Genomic DNA, 19,192 nt, shown 5'->3' on the forward strand with positions numbered 1-19,192 from the left:
TTTTGATAATGTTAAATAATAGTGATTATACCTTTCGGTCAAAATTTTATATTAACATTTTTTTAATGTGACATTTTTTTATTCACTTTGTATTTAAATTTAATCGGTGAAAATTTTATATTAACATTTTTTTTTGATACATCAATTTGTAGGCATTCAGAGAATTATTGAGAAAGTGAGAGTAGCCTCGTATTCCATAGATGTCAGGAAAGCGGGCAAGAGCTCTCTGACCATAGAAGACATTTACAATTTAGGTCTAGAGATGAAATTGTTACATTTGAATGAATCACCTGGTGTACAAGAGGTTAATCATTGGCAGAGTCAAAAATACGTAACAACAAAACCCATTCAGGACTCTCACGCACATGGTAAATCTCTTATCAAGCAACCCCAGTTCATCAATGACTCGCCCCGCACAGCATTTCGATGAACGTTACGATTTACGCAGCGACTATTGCCGTGACAAACGATTTGATGAACGTTACGATATACGCTATGACAACGACCGCGACAAACGATTCAACGGACGGCACAGCAACTTCCACGATAATCGTTTTGATCAAAGCTACGATAATTGTTACTATAACCGCAACCGTTTCGATAATCGCAACGATAACTACTACGACGATCGATACAACAATAGCGGGTACAACGTCCATGGCAATCGCCACGACTCTCATTGTGACCATCATCAAAGCCCTGATCGACGGGATGACTGCTATAGAGGGACCGAATCAACTATCCCCGTCGTGGTCAGTACAGACACAATCCTCAAAATATTAATGATTTTCCGAAATATTCGTCAAGGCCCAACCAGTACAAAAATGACATACTTACAATAGATCTTCTAATTACAAAGATCGTGATTGTCAATTGAATATGAACCACGCTATGAACATCGAAGCAGTGTCTACATGGCCGGGGGGGGGGGGGGGGGGGGTAGGAGACAAATGCCTCCAAAAAATATTGGCATTTTGGGGGGTAGGTATTAATTTTGGGGGGTAGATATTGATTTTTGGGGGGTAGGCATTTGTTTTTGGGGGGTAGGTATTGATTTTTGGAGGGTAATTTTTGACTTGTATTATGATATTTTTAAATCCAATAATCGATATGATTATCGTTGATTTTCTGAAAAATGTCAATTAAAGAAAAGATATCTGTCAATTTATAAATATTATACACTATATTTATTTTTTTAAATTTTTAGAAAATTCATTTACATAATGGGATTTAGATTTTCACAGTATCAATTTTAAATTATCAATATATATTTTTTTATAATAAGGACCTTTTGAATAAAGAATCCCTTTTATGATAAGATAATCCTACTCAATTAACAATATAAAGAAACATTTTTGGATTTTAAAAAGGTAATTTTTTAAGCATATAATTGCATTTTCCTTAATTTGATGATAGATAAATAAATATAATAAAGAATGAAGCTATTTTTATTTAATCTTAATATGTATACTTAATAAGTTATCTGGGTTTTGAACCATGGCAATTATTTTTGCTAATAATTTTTTAAATAATCATTTTCAATGGGGTAAATATTACCACATTTTTGTGAGGCAATCAGGTTGGACCCATAATTGATTTCTATTTATGATAAATGATTCTTTGAGGTAAGTGTAAATTATATACAAAATTATAAGTGAGAGGTGAAAACCATTGTGTGATAAAAAATTTGTTAAAAGAATTGATAAATTTTTTATTTCATTATTAGATAAATTTTATATAACATCAAATTTTCCATAATATATTTGGCCTTTTTTCTAAATATTTATAGAAATCTTGGGAGAATGAACAGATAATCTATTCCTCTCATTTGATTATTGATTTAAGAAAAGATTTCAATTAAATGAATTGACAAAGTGATTCCATATACTGAAATATTGTTTATTTTTGTTAACAATAAATTAAATTTTTGGATATGGCTTGGGAATAATCTTTGAAACCTATGATGTGGTTTGGGTTTGGATTTCCATTAAACATGAACTGGGCCTGAAAATTATTTTTACTTATGACCTAGGCTGGATGAAGAAATCAATGCCAGTGAAGGTCTCTAATTTCAATGATTAAAATATATCATTTCTCAGACTTTATTTGAAGATAAATGAATGGGCAAATCACAAATATGCCTGTTTTCAATTATTTGCAAAATTTATTAGGATTGTTAATTTAAAGAAACTATGATTTCAAAGCATCATACATTTCTAAAAATTGTTGGACACTAAGAAATAAAGAAATCAATTGTGAAGTGTATAATGGAGGAAATATTGATCCATGATTGTTTTGGCATAAATAACAAAAAATATTATATTTTTTGTGACCATGCATTAAGCTTACATATAATATAATAGGAATCTTTTAAGAAAACATTATCAAAAATATAAGTTAATAGCTGATAGTCCATTATGAATGACTGGTAATCAGAATTTTCTTCTTTATTCAATGATGGGTGCATAATAAATTTCCTTTATATGATGATGATTGAATCAGTAAATTTTTCATTATTTTTATAAAATATGTTAATAGAGTGTATATTTATGAATTTTAATTTAAAAACAATAAGGGTCTAGAATATATTTTTTTGATTATAAATTACAAATACAAATGAATAAGAATTTATTTTAAAAGATTTTAATATATTTTTTAGATTAAAAATATAATACAAATGAATAAAAATTTATTGTGCACATATATTAAAATATCTAAATATATATTTCTTTAATATATTTTGTAAAACCACTGGAAAATTTTAAAATTACACCCTCATTTAAACAAATATAAATTTAATTTCTGAATCACACCTCATAAGATAGGAGAATTTTAAGATTCAGCCATCCACCGTCAAATAAAGGATAAAATTATGATTCTCCATCATTCTTGATGGCCATCAGTGAGTAAAAAAATATTATCTAAATATTTATTTCATTTTTATTCTAGATGCCAAGTAACAAAACAATATATAAAGTCAAATGTGACTATATTAATTGTAAAACTTCTAAAATAAGAAGTGACAAAATAAATAACCATTATAAACATAAACATCCTCATGTCAAGTTATCTGATATCAAATTTACAAAGATAGCTATCAAAAAGGATAATAATTGGGTATCCTTAAATAAAGATATTCCATTCAATATCACAAATGGGGTTGAAACCAAGTTACAAAAAAAATCAATAACATCTTACTTCCAAAAAGTAATTTTTTATATATATTATTTTAATTCATGACAATAAATATAAGTAAAAATAACCTTAAATTTTGTGAATTAGTAGAAACCAATTCTTCATCTATAATTTGAGCATAATACTTTTAATTTTTATTAAAGATAAGATTTTTAATATATAGGTACATTTTTATTATGCCCTTTATCAATTTTGAAGGAAATAAATTATAAGAATATTTAAATATTTCAACTTTTGTTAAAAAAAAATTTATATATTATAATTAAGAATAAAATAAGTCATTTGCCTAAAATTTTCACTACTCTTTATTTAATAATTAGCACAAATCTTTTATTGAAGATTCCCAAATTATATTATCTCATACAATGCCCAGTTCCAGTGATCTGCTGATTTTGAATAATGAGGTACTTAATTTAAATAAGATTTGTTTTATAATTTTGAAGGGAATAAATGAGGATATTCAGATATTTTCATGAACAAATTTTAATTAATCTTTATTTAATAATTAGCTCAAATCTTTTACTGAAGATTCCCAAATTATATTATCTCATACAATGCCCAGTTCCAGTGATCTGGTGATTTTGAATGATGAGGTACTTAATTTAAATAAGATTTGTTTGATAATTCTGAAGTGAATAAATTATGAAATATTTTCCACTTTTCTATATCTTAATTAAGAATAAAATTTTTATTAAAATTAAGATTTTCATAAGTAAACAAATTTTAACCACTCTTTATTTAATAATTAGCATGAATCTTTTATTGAAGATTCCCAAATTATATTATCTTCTCATACAATGCCCAGTTCCAGTGATCTGCTGATTTTGAATAATGAGGTACTTAATTTAAATAAGATTTCTTTTATAATTTTGAAGGGAATAAATGAGGATATTCAGATATTTTCATGAATAAACAAATTTTAATTATTCTTTATTTAATAAGTAGCACAAATCTTTTACTGAAGATTCCCAAATTATATTATCTCATACAATGCCCAGTTCCAGTGATCTGGTGATTTTGAATGATGAGGTACTTAATTTAAATAAGATTTGTTTGATAATTCTGAAGTGAATAAATTATGAAATATTTTCCACTTTTCTATATCTTAATTAAGAATAAAATTTTTATTAAAATTAAGATTTTCATAAGTAAACAAATTTTAACCACTCTTTATTTAATAATTAGCATGAATCTTTTATTGAAGATTCCCAAATTATATTATCTTCTCATACAATGCCCAGTTCCAGTGATCTGCTGATTTTGAATAATGAGGTACTTAATTTAAATAAGATTTCTTTTATAATTTTGAAGGGAATAAATGAGGATATTCAGATATTTTCATGAATAAACAAATTTTAATTATTCTTTATTTAATAATTAGCACAAATCTTTTACTGAAGATTCCCAAATTATATTATCTTCTCATACAATGCCCAGTTCCAGTGATCTGCTGATTTTGAATGATGAGGTATTTAATTTAAATAAAACTATACACTCTTTAATAATAATTAGCAAACACACAAAGTTATTGAAAATTCCCCAATTATATCTTTTTTTCATCCAATTATCAATCCCAATGCAAGCCAAAATATTTCAAACATTAAAGGCCCAAATATTATTCAATTATATAAAAAAAAGGAGCCTAATGACCCTTTTCATTTCATATTCTTTAGAATGACAAATATCTTGATTAATTTCATAATTTCCATAGGCCCATGTCAGCCATGTTCAAATATATTTCAATATCCTGTTACTCACAAAAGGTTTTTAAAAAATTTAATTTTTATTAATTTTTACGCATCCATTATTTCTACTTTTAAATAGGAGCATGAATATATCCTATTATAAAAAGGTTAATATTGATGGTTCCCTCAAACCAAGAAATTGGTTATCCTATAGCACCACTTTAGACAAAGTCTTTTGTCTTTATTGTCTTATGTTTGGTGGCCCTAAATCCAATACTTTTTGGACTCAACTTGGAGTAAATAATTGGAAAAATTTTAAGCGTGACTTAGAGAGACATGAGTCATCTTCTATTCATAAGGATTGTGAATACACCAACATGACTTGGCTTGCAAATAAGCGTATTCAAGATCATTTTCTATCAAATAGGCTTGATATAATAATGGAAAATCGTAATATAGTTCATAATATTATTGATGCCATTATATACCTTATAAAATGTAACATAGCCTTTTGGGGCACTAATTCGAATGAAGGTAATTTTATGTGCCTCATAAAATTAATGGCAAAAACGGTTCCAACTTTACGGGCATACATTGATAACAACGAAAAATTGAGGAGAAAAAAATCAGATAAAATTTCAAGACCTTATATAAATTTATTGTCATATGGCCATGTGAAAAAAATTATTGAAGTCATTAAGATAAAAATAATAAAATGTATTATTCAAAAAATTAAAGAGAATTGTGCCTATAGCATCATATTAGATGGAACATATGATGTGTCTAAAAAAGAATGCATTGCTTTACTTGTAAGATATATAGAAGATGATCCGCATCCACATCCTGTAGAAAGGATCATCCATGTTTTTACAACATCAGAAACCACCGGGGAAAATATAAAGAAACATGTTTTTTCTAAGTTCAAAGATCTTGGTCTTCCTCTTGATTATATGGTTGGGCAAAGTATGGATGGTGCAGGGAATATGAGAGGAGTATACAAAGGAATGCAGGCTTTAATATTGAAAGAGGCTCCAAAAGCCATATATATTTGGTGCCATGCACATAGGCTCAATTTAGTAGTTGCTCATGTTTGTGGATGCAAAATAGAAATGAAAAAGGTAATGGGAATATTGGATGAGTTATATAATTTCATGAATGGGGTAAGACGTCAAGGAGTGTTTGTTAAATATCAAATGACAAAGTCTAAAAAATCTCTTAAAAGAATAAAAAATACAACAAGGTAAATATAATATTTTTAATGTAACTTATCTTTTTTTAGAAATTGGTCATCATCTTATAAAGCTGTAGAAATTTTTTTAGATGTTTATGAACATATTATAGCATCATTAAATGAATTAAAAGATTCTAATGACCCAAGCACCTCTTCTATTGCCGATGGATTATTAACAAGAATTAAGGATGAAGATTTCATATTAAGTCTATTTATTTTGAAAGAAATATTGAAATGCACACATGAGGCTTGTATTGAAATGCAGGCAGTTGGTAATGATTTGGCTATGGTAACTAAATTAATACAACACACAAAAAATAAATTACAAAGACTAAGAGGTTAAAATTAGTTACGATTTCTATAAATAATTTTAAAATGTAGCTAATGGGGATAATATTTTTTTAAAATTGCATTCCTTATCTAACAGTTATTTGAAAAAGAATAATGTTACAACGGAATTGCATAATATAAAATCAATATTCAAATTTGATCAAACAGCATTCAATAATTATGTTAAACAAAAAAAAAACAAGTTGAATAAAAAAAGATTTAAAATTATTATTTAGCATTATAGATATAAAAGGGAAATATTTTTCCCTGTGCTTGATACAATCATTAATGATTTAAATGAAAGATTTAATTATGATTGTTTAAATTTTTTATCTCAAATATCTCTTTTTACACCAGCTGGAATTATAGCCAATGATAGAATAGAAGGGTGGCAAATATCTCAAATTTGTCATACTTACCAATTAAATGCTCAAGATATTGCTCGTGAATATAATGATTTTCGATCTTTATATTTGGATTCACAAGCAATCATTTATTGCAAGGATCTTTTGAAAATAAAAAAGAATGATGGGTTATATATTGATGAAAGTAATTTATTGATATTTTATTTAAAATTATATATAATTAAAGGTATTGTAAACGATGAAACCGAGGAAGATATCAATAACGATAACATAATTAATACAAAAAAATGGATAAAATATTCATTTATACTACCATATCGTCTTTTAAATAAATTAAATTCTTATTCTAATTTATATTTATTATATAAATATTTATTGACTCTACCAACTACTTCTTGTTCAGCCGAAAGAGTGATGAGCAAAGTCAAAATAAATAAAACTAGAATGCGGAATAAAATTTCTGACCCCTTTTTAGAAAATTTACTTCTAATATCCAGCGAAATTGATGTTTTTGAAAGATTTAAAATAGACGACATTATAACGCGATTTGCATCTACGTCTAAAAGATTAACTAAATTATTAATAAAATAAGTTATATCTTTTTCACAGCTAATTATATACGCCTTTTTAATAATGTAAATTTAATTTAATAGTTTTTTATATCATTCTAGTCCGGTGCATAATATAATACTATATTCATTTTATTTAAATATTTTATAATAGTTATATTTACATAAATGTTTTTATAATTCCAGTGCAAAATATATTATATTCATTTTATTTTAATATTTTATATAAAACTTATATTTACATAGATGTTTTTATAATTCCAGTGCAACTATATTCATTTTTTTCTCATATTTTATATAAAAGTTATATTTACATAAAAAAATTTATATTTCCAGTGCAAAATATACTCTATTCATTTTATATTTTATATAATAGTTATATTTACATAAATGTTTTTATAATTCTTGTGCAAAATATACTATATTCTTTATTCTAATATTTTATATAAAAGTTATATTTACATAAAAATTTTTTTTATATAATAGTTATATCTATATGAATGTTTTTAATTAATATAAAGGCATTAGTATTTATAGAATCAAGCTATACCTCTTTAAAATTACTCATTTTGTTTTTTTTACTTAATATAAAGGTATTAGTAATTATAGAATCAAGCTATACCTCTTTAAAATTACTCATCTTATATTTTTTTACTAAATTTTTGATATTTTTTTATAGTAATGTAAATATGTTATCTCATTTAATACTATTATATTAATTTTTATGAAAATAAATTGATTATCAATCAAATTATGAAAAGATTGCACTACCTACTTAAATATAAGTTAATTGAAAACGGATAGTAACAATAGTTATCAGTTTGTAAATTTTTTTTTCCAAAGCAGGTCTGAATGTTTGTAAGGGTATAAATAGTGACTTAATATAAGATTTTCTTGATTAAGGCAAATATCGCGGCCGAAGGCCGCGAAATTTTTTTAGGGGGTAGGGGTAGATTTGGGATGGGGGTTGCCTCCATCAAATTTTCTGCCATGTAGACGCTGCATCGAAGTATTGATGATGATGACAACTCAAGCACAGACCTTAAGGAATATAATCTGCAGAATTTGGAAGTGTACAATCTGGGGGTCAAATATACCACATATGACGACAACGTGACAGTGAGCATCAACAACATACCCACGTTGATGCAAGTTGGCACCGGTACCAAGTACAGTATACTTCCGAGGCTGACAGCTAAGACTGTAGGCATAACCGCGATGCGTAAGACGGATATTAAACTCTACATTCTCTCAAAAGGTTTATTAGCGGCAGTCCAAGCATGTTGGTTATGACGGCAGCGCTAAAAATATTAGGTCTTGCCAATGTGAATGCAAACTTATATACACTGGAGGCCATTGTAGTGGATTGTGATAAGGTTCCCCTGCTAGGACGTATGTGGTTACATGCCTTCAATAACATACTAAAATTGTTTGTTGTAGGCAATATAGATGATGATCTTGAGAAGGTTATAATGAAAAATGACCTCTCATCAACACGCTATAACCTAATATGATCAGACAAGTAAAAATTCACTTGAAGCTCGATGTCGTGCTTAAAATCATACCTCCAAGAAGAGTTCCTTATGCCAGGGTTGATGCAATAACTCGTGAATTGGACGGCTGGTTAAAGAACAACATCATAGAGCCAGTAATGGGCAGGTCCATTAACTCCTGTTTTCAAAGGTGACGGTACCATGAGGTTGTGTGATGATTTTAAAGACACCATAAATCCTGTTCTGGAGAAATTCAAATACCCTATACCGCGTATTAATGATCTGATCGCAAAGTTGGCCAAGGGCAGCAAATTCACCAAAATAGATTTCAAGCATGCCTTTCTGCAGATTCCCATACACGAAGATTCCAGGGATCTTCTCACGATCTCAACACACAAGGGATACTTCCGCTTCACCAAGCTACCATTCGGTTTGAACACTGCCACAGCCATCTTCCAACAGATCATGGATTGGATATTAGGCGACCTTTAAAGATGTCATTTGTTATGTAGACGACTTGCTAATCATTGGTAGTAATGACTAAAAACATATCGAGAACATTAAAAAAGTGTTTGAACAAATTCGAAAGAACGGATTGACACCTAACTTCTCTAAAAGCGAGTTTATGAAAGACAGGATTAGATTCCTAGCCCATGATATCGACGCTGAGGGCATACACCCAAATAATGACAAAATTGAAGCCATCACAGGCATGCCTGAACCAAAATCTAAAGAGGAGCTAGCCATATTTTTAGGAATGGCCAGTTACTATCGTAAATTTCTGAACAATTTTGCCAGCCTAGCTGATCCATTATATAAAATAGTGAATATAGAGAAAAGGATTTGGGATGAAAGTCACAAAAAAAGTTTTGATGAATTGAAATTGCTCATGAGTCAAACACCAACATTAAAATATTTCAACCCCAACCTATCTATAGGCATTGCGGCAGATGCGTCCAAGCGAGGACTAGGAGCTGTAATATTTCACATAGAAGAAGTAGGTAAAGAAAGGCCTATAGCTTTTGCCTCGAGGTCATTGTTGAGAGCTGAGATCAACTATACAAACATAGAGAGAGAGAAGCATTAGCTATAATCTTTGCAATAAAGAGGTTCCAAGAATTTCTTATTGGAACGAGTTTCACAATTATAATAGATCAGAAGCCACTAATTTACATCTTCACCAAAGGATTGAAAGATAACACTGCCATGTCAATGAGACTCTAAAAATGGAATATTGCGATGGGGGCTTATGACTACAAAATCCACAGGTCCGGCAAGCTCAACGTGGTACCAGACTGTCTGTCTAGATTTCCTTTGGCTGCTCACGACAAAGATGTGCTCGAAATGGAAGAGCCATGCAAGGAGCTATGGGACATACCGATTAAGTTCGAGAAAATATCTGCGGAGACTCAGATCGATAACAAGATTATGGATGTATATCACTGATATAAGAAAAGGTGAAGTCATACGAAACAAAACTTACAGGTTCATGGAAAATAAATAGAGCATAGTTGATGACTGCCTTTACAATGAATCAAAAGTGATCATACTATTCAACATGAGAAAACTAATGCTGCAGGAGTTGCATAGAGGACATTTGGGGGCTCATAGGACAAAACGTTTTGCCAGAAACTACATCTAGTGGCCTGGAATCAACACTGTCATAGATAATGATGTTAGAAATTGCGAGTCATGCAATGCTTTGGGAGATAATCCAAAAAAAATACAACATGCTTGGACTGCCGCTAATAAACCTTTTGAGAGAATGTATTTAGATTTCGCAGGGCCGTTTCTGCAAAAATACTGGTTGGTAATGGTGGATGCATACAGCAAGTTCCCTATCATTAAATCGATGAACTTCATAACGTCTGAACAAACTATCATCGAATTGATAAGAACTATAAGCTTGTTCAAGATACCTGAACAAATCGTTACAGATAATGGCACCAACTTTACCAGCAAGTTGTTTAAAAAAATTTGCAAAGACCATGGGACTAAACACACTCGAACGTCAGCATATTACCAGCAATCCAATGGGATGGTGGAGAGGATGAATAGAACCCACACATGAAAAGAACTGGAAAATAAAAAGGTAGATGAGAAGATTGCACTAGAAAGGTTTTTGTTTTACTATCGGCACACACCTAATGCTACAACAGGTGTTGCACCCCACAAAAGATTATTCCTGCATACAAAAAGAACTACCTGGAATGCTAAAACCAATAAAAATGACCGATAACTCATTAGAGAAAATCATATCACCTGCAAGAGCTTTAGATATTGGTGACAAAGTGTGGTACAAAACGTTTAGAGATAAAAATGGCACAAGGGCATGGTCACTGACAAAGAAGGTAATTTGTTATACAGAATAGACACGGGGTATGCTAAAATCAGGAGACATCTGGATCAGATTAAAGAGAGATTCTCGAATGATGTTCCTGAAGCCATGATTAAGGAAAAAAGCTCACTAACACCTCTACGATCGATAGGCAAAATGACGGATATCCTACAGGGTCTATCTACATAAGAGAAAGGGGCAATATGAAAGAATCAATGAATCCAGTTATAAAGACTGCTCGACCAGTCAGACTTAAACAAATACCTAAACATCTGGAAGATTACATAATGAACGTCAATAGCGTTACCACCGAAGGAAATCGAAAGCCGAATTTCTTTGGAGGGTGGAATGTTAAATAATAGTGATTATAACTTATGTGACATTTTTTATTCACTTTGTTAAATTTAATCGGTGAAAATTTTATATTAACTTTTTTTTGATACATCAATTTGTATTAGTTATTTTTTTTATTATTGTTTACAAAAAAAGATATATAGAGATAAAAAATAATGTGATTGTTCTTTTTTGAAAAAAATAAAAATGTAATTGATGATATAATAAAATTTAAATAATGATTTAAAAATAAAATGATAAAAATAAATGTGGATATTAATTCAATTTTAACAGATAAGTATTAAGAATATTATAAAAACAATATTAAAAGATGACTCTGAATAAACATAATTTAAATCCAAAAAATATTTAATAAACGTTTATAATAAAAATGAACCTGGTAGTTGAGTTTGGTTCATTGTTGTGTTTACTAAAATATTAGTTTACAATATAAATAGTGAACTTTGTATAAGGAATTTTTAAAAATATTAACATTTTAAGTCTAACAAAATTAAGAATATCGTATAAATTATATAATGATTTAGAAAATGATGATTTTGAATAAATATAATTTATTACGCTAGAAAAATTAATAAATAATTATATATATGAATAGACCTTAAAGTTGAATTTCGCTGGTTGTAATGCTTACTAAAATTTTAATTAAATATTTAATAAATTGATTATACTAATTCAAGTAATTATAAAAATATCTACGTTTGTGATAAATGTTAAGAATATATGTAAATAATATTAAAAGATGACTACGAATAAATATAATTTACCACCCTAAAAATTTTTTATAAACGTTTATAATAAAAATGAACCTGGTAGTTGAGTTTGGTTGTGTTGTGTTTACTAAAATTTTAGTTTACAATATAAATAGTGATTACATTATATTAGGAATAATACTTTAACATTTTAAGTCTAACAAAATTAAAAATATCGTATATATCATATTAATTATTTTGAATAAATAATTTTTTTATAAATAAATTTTATTAAATATATGAAAAGACCTTGTGGTTGAGTTTCGCTGGTTGTAGTGCTTACTAAAATTTTAGTTTAAGAAATAATTAATTGATTACACTATTTCAAGTAATTGTGGAAATAACAACGTTTTGATAAATGGTAGGAATATTATAAAAATAAAATTATAAGTTGACTCTGAATAAACATAATTTATCACCCCAAAAATATTTTATATTTTAAATATAAATGAACGTAGTGTTTGAGTTTGGCTGATTACAATGTATTAGGAATTAATAAAAATTTTAAATTTTAAAAAAATTAAGAATAATGTTAATATTATATTGATGATTTTGAATAAATATAATATATAACTCATGATAAATTAATAAAAAATAGACCTTGTTGTTGATTTTCGCTGGTTTTAGTGCTTAAAAAAATTATAATTTAAGATTTAATAAATTGATTACACTATTTTAAGTAATTATATAAATATCAAATCAAGTTTTTGATAAGTATTAAGAATATTATAAAATCAATAAAGAGGACTCTGAATAAACATAATTTACCACCCTTAAATATTTTATAAACGTTGATAATAAAATTGAACCTGGTAGTTGAGTTTGTCTGATTGTAAGGTTTACTAAAATATTAGTTTACAATATAAATAGTGATTACTTTGTATTATGCATTTTTAAAAATAATAACATTTTAAGTCTAACAAAATTAAGAATATCGTATAAATAATATTATATTAATGATTTTGAATATGATGATTTTAAATAAATATAATTTATTACGCTAGATAAATTAATAAATATTATATATATGAATAGACCTTGTGGTTAAGTTTCGCTGGTTGTAGTGCTTACTAAAATTTTAGATTAAGATTTTTAAATTGATAACACTATATCAAGTAATTATGAAAATATTAACGTTTTTGATAAATGGTATAAGAATATATATAAATAATATTAAAAGACGACTCTGAATAAATATAATTTACCACCGTAAAAAAATTTATAAACGTTTTTAATAAAAATGAACCTGATAGTTGAGTTTGGTTGTATGGTGTTTACTATGATTTTAGTTTACAATAAAAATAGTGAATACATTATATTAGGAATTATTAAAAATATAACATTTTAAGTCTAACAAAATTAAGAATATCTTATAAATGATATTATATTAATGATTTTGAATAAATATAATTCTTTAAATATTAGACCTTGTGGTTGAGTTTCGCTGGTAGTTGTTACTAAAATTTTAGTTTAAGATATAATTAATTGATTACACTATTTCAAGTAATGGTGGAAATATCAACGTTTTGAAAAATGGTAAGAATATTATAAAAATAATATTAAAAATTGACTCTGAATAAACATAATTTATCACCTAAAAAATATTTTGTAAACATTTTTAATATAAATGAACCTGGTGATTGAGTTTGGCTGATTGTTGTGTTTACTAAAATTTTAGTTTACAATATAAATAGTGATTATAATGTATATGGAATTATTAAAATTTTAACATTATAAGTATAACAAATTAGAATAAAGTATTAATAATATTATATAGATGATTTTGAATAAATTTAATTTATAACTCATGATAAATTATAGACCTTGTTTTTGAATTTCGCTAGTTGTAGTGCTTAATAAAATTATAATTTAAAATTTGATAAATTGATTGCACTATTTCAAATAATTTTATAAATATCAAGTCAGATTTTTAATAAATAAAATATTAAGAATATTATAAAAACAATATTAAAAATGACTCTGAATAAACATCATTTACCACCCTAAAATATTTTATAAACTTTTATAATAAAAATGAACCTGGTAGTTGAGTTTGGTTCATTGTTGTGCTTACTAAAATATTAGTTTACAATATATATAGTGATTACTTTGTATAAGGAATTTTTAAAAATAATAACATTTAAGTCTAGCCAAATTAAGAATATCGTATAAATAATATTATATTAATGATTTTGAATAAGTATAATTTATTACGCTAGATAAATTAATAAATAATTATATATATGAATAGACCTTGTGGTTGAGTTTTGCTGATTGTAGTGCTTACTAAAATTTTAGATTAAGATTAATAAATTGATTACACTATATCAAGTAATTATGAAAATATCAACATTTTTGATAAATGGTTAGAATATATATATAAAAAATATTAAAAGACGACTCTGAATAAATATAATATACCACATTAAAAATTTATAAATGTTTTTAATAAAAATGAACCTGGTAGTTGAGTTTGGTTGTGTTGTGTTTACTAAGATTTTAGTTTACAATATAAATAGTGATTACATTATATTAGGAATTATTAAAAATTTAACATTTTAAGTCTAACGAAATTAAGCATATTGTATAAATGATATTATATTAATTCTTTAAATATATGAATAGACCTTGTGGTTGAGTTTCGCGGGTTGTAGTTGTTACTAAAATTTTAGTTTAATATATAATTGATTACACTATTTCAAGTAATAGTGGAAATATCAACGTTTTGAAAAATGGTAGGAATATTATAAAAATAATATTAAAAGTTGACTCTGAATAAAGAAAATTTATCACCTTAAAAATATTTTGTAAACATTTTTAATATAAATGAACCTGGTGATTGAGTTTGGCTGATTGTTGTGTTTACTAAAATTTTAGTACACAATATTAATAGTGATGATAATATATATTTATTGAAAATTTAACATTATAAGTCTAACAAAATTAGAATAAAGTATTAATAATATTATATTGATGATTTTGATAATTATAATTTATAACTCATGATAAATTAATAAATATTTTTATATTTGAATAGACCTTGTTTTTGAATTTCGCTGGTTGTAGTGCTTAATAAAATTATAATTTAAGATTTGATAAATTGATTACACTATTTCAAATAATTTTATAAATAACAAGTCAGGTTTTTAATAAATATTAAGAATATTATAAAAACAATATTAAAAGATGACTCTGAATAAACATCATTTACCACCCTAAAATATATTATAAAGTTTTATAATAAAAATGAACCTGGTAGTTGAGTTTGGTTCATTGTTGTGCTTACTAAAATATTAGTTTACAATATATATAGTTATTACTTTGTATAAGAAATTTTAATAACATTTTAAGTCTAACCAAATTAAGAATATCGTATAAATAATATTATATTAATGATTTTGAATAAGTATAATTTATTACGCTAGATAAATAAATAAATAATTATATATATGAATAGACCTTGTGGTTGAGTTTCGCTGATTGTAGTGCTTACTAAAATTTTAGATTAAGATTAATAAATTGATTACACTATATCAAGTAATTATGAAAATATCAACGTTTTTGATAAATGGTTAGAATATATATAAAAAATATTAAAAGACGACTCTGAACAAATATAATATACCACATTAAAAATTTATAAACGTTTTTAATAAAAATGAACCTGGTAGTTGAGTTTGGTTGTGTTGTGTTTACTAAGATTTTAGTTTACAATATAAATAGTGATTACATTATATTGAATTATTAAAAATTTAACATTTTAAGTCTAAGGAAATTAAGAATATTGTATAAATGATATTAAATTAATTCTTTAAATATATGAATAAACCTTGTGGTTGAGTTTCGCTGGTTGTAGTTGTTACTTAAATTTTAGTTTAAGATATAATTAATTGATTACACTATTTCAAGTAATAGTGGAAATATCAACGTTTTGAAAAATGCTAGGAATATTATAAAAATAATATTAAAAGTTGACTCTAAATAAACATAATTAATCACCTTAAAAATATTTTGTAAACATTTTTAATTTAATAGAACCTGGTGATTGGTTGATTGTTGTGTTTACTAAAATTTTAGTTTACAATATAAATAGTGATTATAATGTATATGGAATTATTAAAAATTTAACATTATAAGTCTAACAAAATTAGAATAAAGTATTAATAATATTATAATGATGATTTTGAATAAATATAAGTTATAACTCATATTAAATTAATAAATATTTTTATATTTGAATAGACTTTGTTTTTGAATTTCGCTGGTTGTAGTGCTTAATAAAATTATAATTTAAGATTTAATAAATTGATTACACTATTTCAAATAATTTTATAAATATCAAGTCAGGTTTTTAATAAATATTAAGAATATTATAAAAACAATATTAAAAGATGACTCTGAATAAACATCATTTACCACCCTAAAATATTTTATAAACTTTTATAATAAAAATGAACCTGGTAGTTGAATTTGGTTCATTGTTGTGCATACTAAAATATTGGTTTACAATATATATGATTACTTTGTATAAGGTATTTTTAAAAATAATAACATTTTAAGTCTAACCATTAAGAATCATAAATAATATTCTATTAATGATTTTGAATATGATGATTTTGAATAAGTATAATATATTAAGCTAGATAAATTAATAAATAATTATATATATGAATAGACCTTGTGGTTGAGTTTCGCTGATTGTAGTGCTTACTAAAATTGTAGATTAAGATTTATAAATTAATTACACTATATCAGGCAATTATGAAAATATCAACGTTTTTGATAAATGGTTAGAATATATATAAAATATATTAAACGACGACTCTGAATAAATATAATTTATCACATTAAAAATTTATAAACGTTTTTAATAAAAATGAACCTGGTAGTTGAGTTTGGTTGTGTTGTGTTTACTAAGATTTTAGCTTTCAATATAAATAGTGATTACATTATATTAGGAATTATTAAAAATTTAACATTTTAAGTCTAACGAAATTAAGAATATTGTATAAATGATATTATATTAATTCTTTAAATATATGAATAGACCTTGTGGTTGAGTTTCGCTGGTTGTAGTTGTTACTAAAATTTTAGTTTAATATATAATTAATTGATTACACTATTTCAAGTAATAGTGGAAATATCAACGTTTTGAAAAATGGTAGGAATATTATAAAAATAATATTAAAAGTTGACTCTGAATAAAGAAAATTTATCACCTTAAAAATATTTTGTAAACATTTTTAATATAAATGAACCTGGTGATTGAGTTTGGCTGATTGTTGTGTTTACTAAAATTTTAGTACACATTATTAATAGTGATGATAATATATATGGAATTATTAAAAATTTAACAATATAAGTTTAACAAAATTAGAATAAAGTATTAATAATATTATATTGATGATTTTGAATAAATATAATTTATAACTCATGATAAATTAATAAATATTTTTATATTTGAATAGACCTTGTTTTTGAATTTCGCTGGTTATAATGCTTAATAAAATTATTATTTAAGATTTGATAAATTGATTACACTATTTCAAATAATTTTATAAATATCAAGTCAGGTTTTTAATAAATATGAAGAATATTATAAAAACAATATTAAAAGATGACTCTGATAAAACATCATTTTCCACCATAAAATATTTTATAAACTTTTATAATAAAAATGAACCTGGTAGTTGAGTTTGGTTCATTGTTGTGCTTACTAAAATATTAGTTTACAATATATATAGTGATTACTTTGTATAAGGAATTTTTTAAAATAATAACATTTTAAGTCTAACCAAATTAAGAATATCGTATAAATAATATTATATTAATGATTTTGAATAAGTATAATTTATTACGCTAGATAAATAAATAAATAATTATATATATGAATAGACCTTGTGGTTGAGTTTCGCTGATTGTAGTGCTTACTAAAATTTTAGATTAAGATTAACAAATTGATTACACTATATCAAGTTATTATGAAAATATCAACGTTTTTGATAAATGGTTAGAATATATATAAAAAATATTAAAAGACAACTCTGAATAAATATAATATACCACATTAAAAATTTATAAACGTTTTTAATAAAAATGAACCTGGTAGTTGAGTTTGGTTGTGTTGTGTTTACTAAGATTTTAGTTTACAATATAAATAGTGATTACATTATATTAGGAATTATTAAAAATTTAACATTTTAAGTCTAACGAAATTAAGAATATTGTATAAATGATATAAAATTAATTCTTTAAATATATGAATAAACCTTGTGGTTGAGTTTCGCTGGTTGTAGTTGTTACTTAAATTTTAGTTTAAGATATAATTAATTGATTACACTATTTCAAGTAATAGTGGAAATATCAACGTTTTGAAAAATGCTAGGAATATTATAAAAATAATATTAAAAGTTGACTCTAAATAAACATAATTAATCACCTTAAAAATATTTTGTAAACATTTTTAATTTAATAGAACCTGGTGATTGGTTGATTGTTGTGTTTACTAAAATTTTAGTTTACAATAAAAATAGTGATTATAATCTATATGGAATTATTAAAAATTTAACATTATACTAACAAAATTAGAATAAAGTATTAATAATATTATAATGATGATTTTGAATAAATATAAGTTATAACTCATATTAAATTAATAAATATTTTTATATTTGAATAGACTTTGTTTTTGAATTTCGCTGGTTGTAGTGCTTAATAAAATTATAATTTAAGATATAATAAATTGATTACACTATTTCAAATAATTTTATAAATATCAAGTCAGGTTTTTAATAAATATTAAGAATATTATTAAAACAATATTAAAAGATGACTCTGAATAAACATCATTTACCACCCTAAAATATTTTATAAACTTTTATAA

At 25.3% G+C, this 19,192-nt stretch overlaps 1 protein-coding gene across 4 annotated transcripts; it reads left to right on the forward strand.

Annotated features, from left to right (window-relative positions):
* Window positions 1-1,132: 1,132 nt before the first annotated feature.
* Window positions 1,133-8,055, forward strand: LOC135930569 (zinc finger MYM-type protein 1-like). Of its 4 annotated transcripts, none has more exons than XM_065467397.1 (16): window positions 1,133-1,243; window positions 1,286-1,370; window positions 1,790-2,906; window positions 2,950-3,207; window positions 3,516-3,599; window positions 3,705-3,788; window positions 3,945-4,031; window positions 4,141-4,224; window positions 4,381-4,467; window positions 4,577-4,663; window positions 4,708-4,958; window positions 5,020-6,120; window positions 6,160-6,449; window positions 6,493-6,643; window positions 6,686-6,990; window positions 7,033-8,055. In XM_065467397.1, exons 4-16 carry the CDS (start codon window positions 2,950-2,952, stop codon window positions 7,395-7,397), a joined length of 3,234 nt encoding a protein of 1,077 aa, XP_065323469.1. In that variant the 5' UTR covers window positions 1,133-1,243; window positions 1,286-1,370; window positions 1,790-2,906; the 3' UTR covers window positions 7,398-8,055. The 4 variants fall into 4 exon arrangements, with proteins under 4 accessions (XP_065323469.1, XP_065323471.1, XP_065323470.1 ...); XM_065467399.1 differs by having other exon boundaries at window positions 2,822-2,906; XM_065467398.1 differs by lacking the exon at window positions 1,790-2,906.
* The last annotated feature ends 11,137 nt before the right edge of the window (window positions 8,056-19,192 follow it).

This window comes from Gordionus sp. m RMFG-2023, chromosome 5, assembly GCF_954871325.1.
Source record: "Gordionus sp. m RMFG-2023 chromosome 5, tfGorSpeb1-WG-v2, whole genome shotgun sequence".
Classification (NCBI taxonomy): domain Eukaryota; kingdom Metazoa; phylum Nematomorpha; class Gordioida; order Chordodea; family Parachordodidae; genus Gordionus; species Gordionus sp. m RMFG-2023.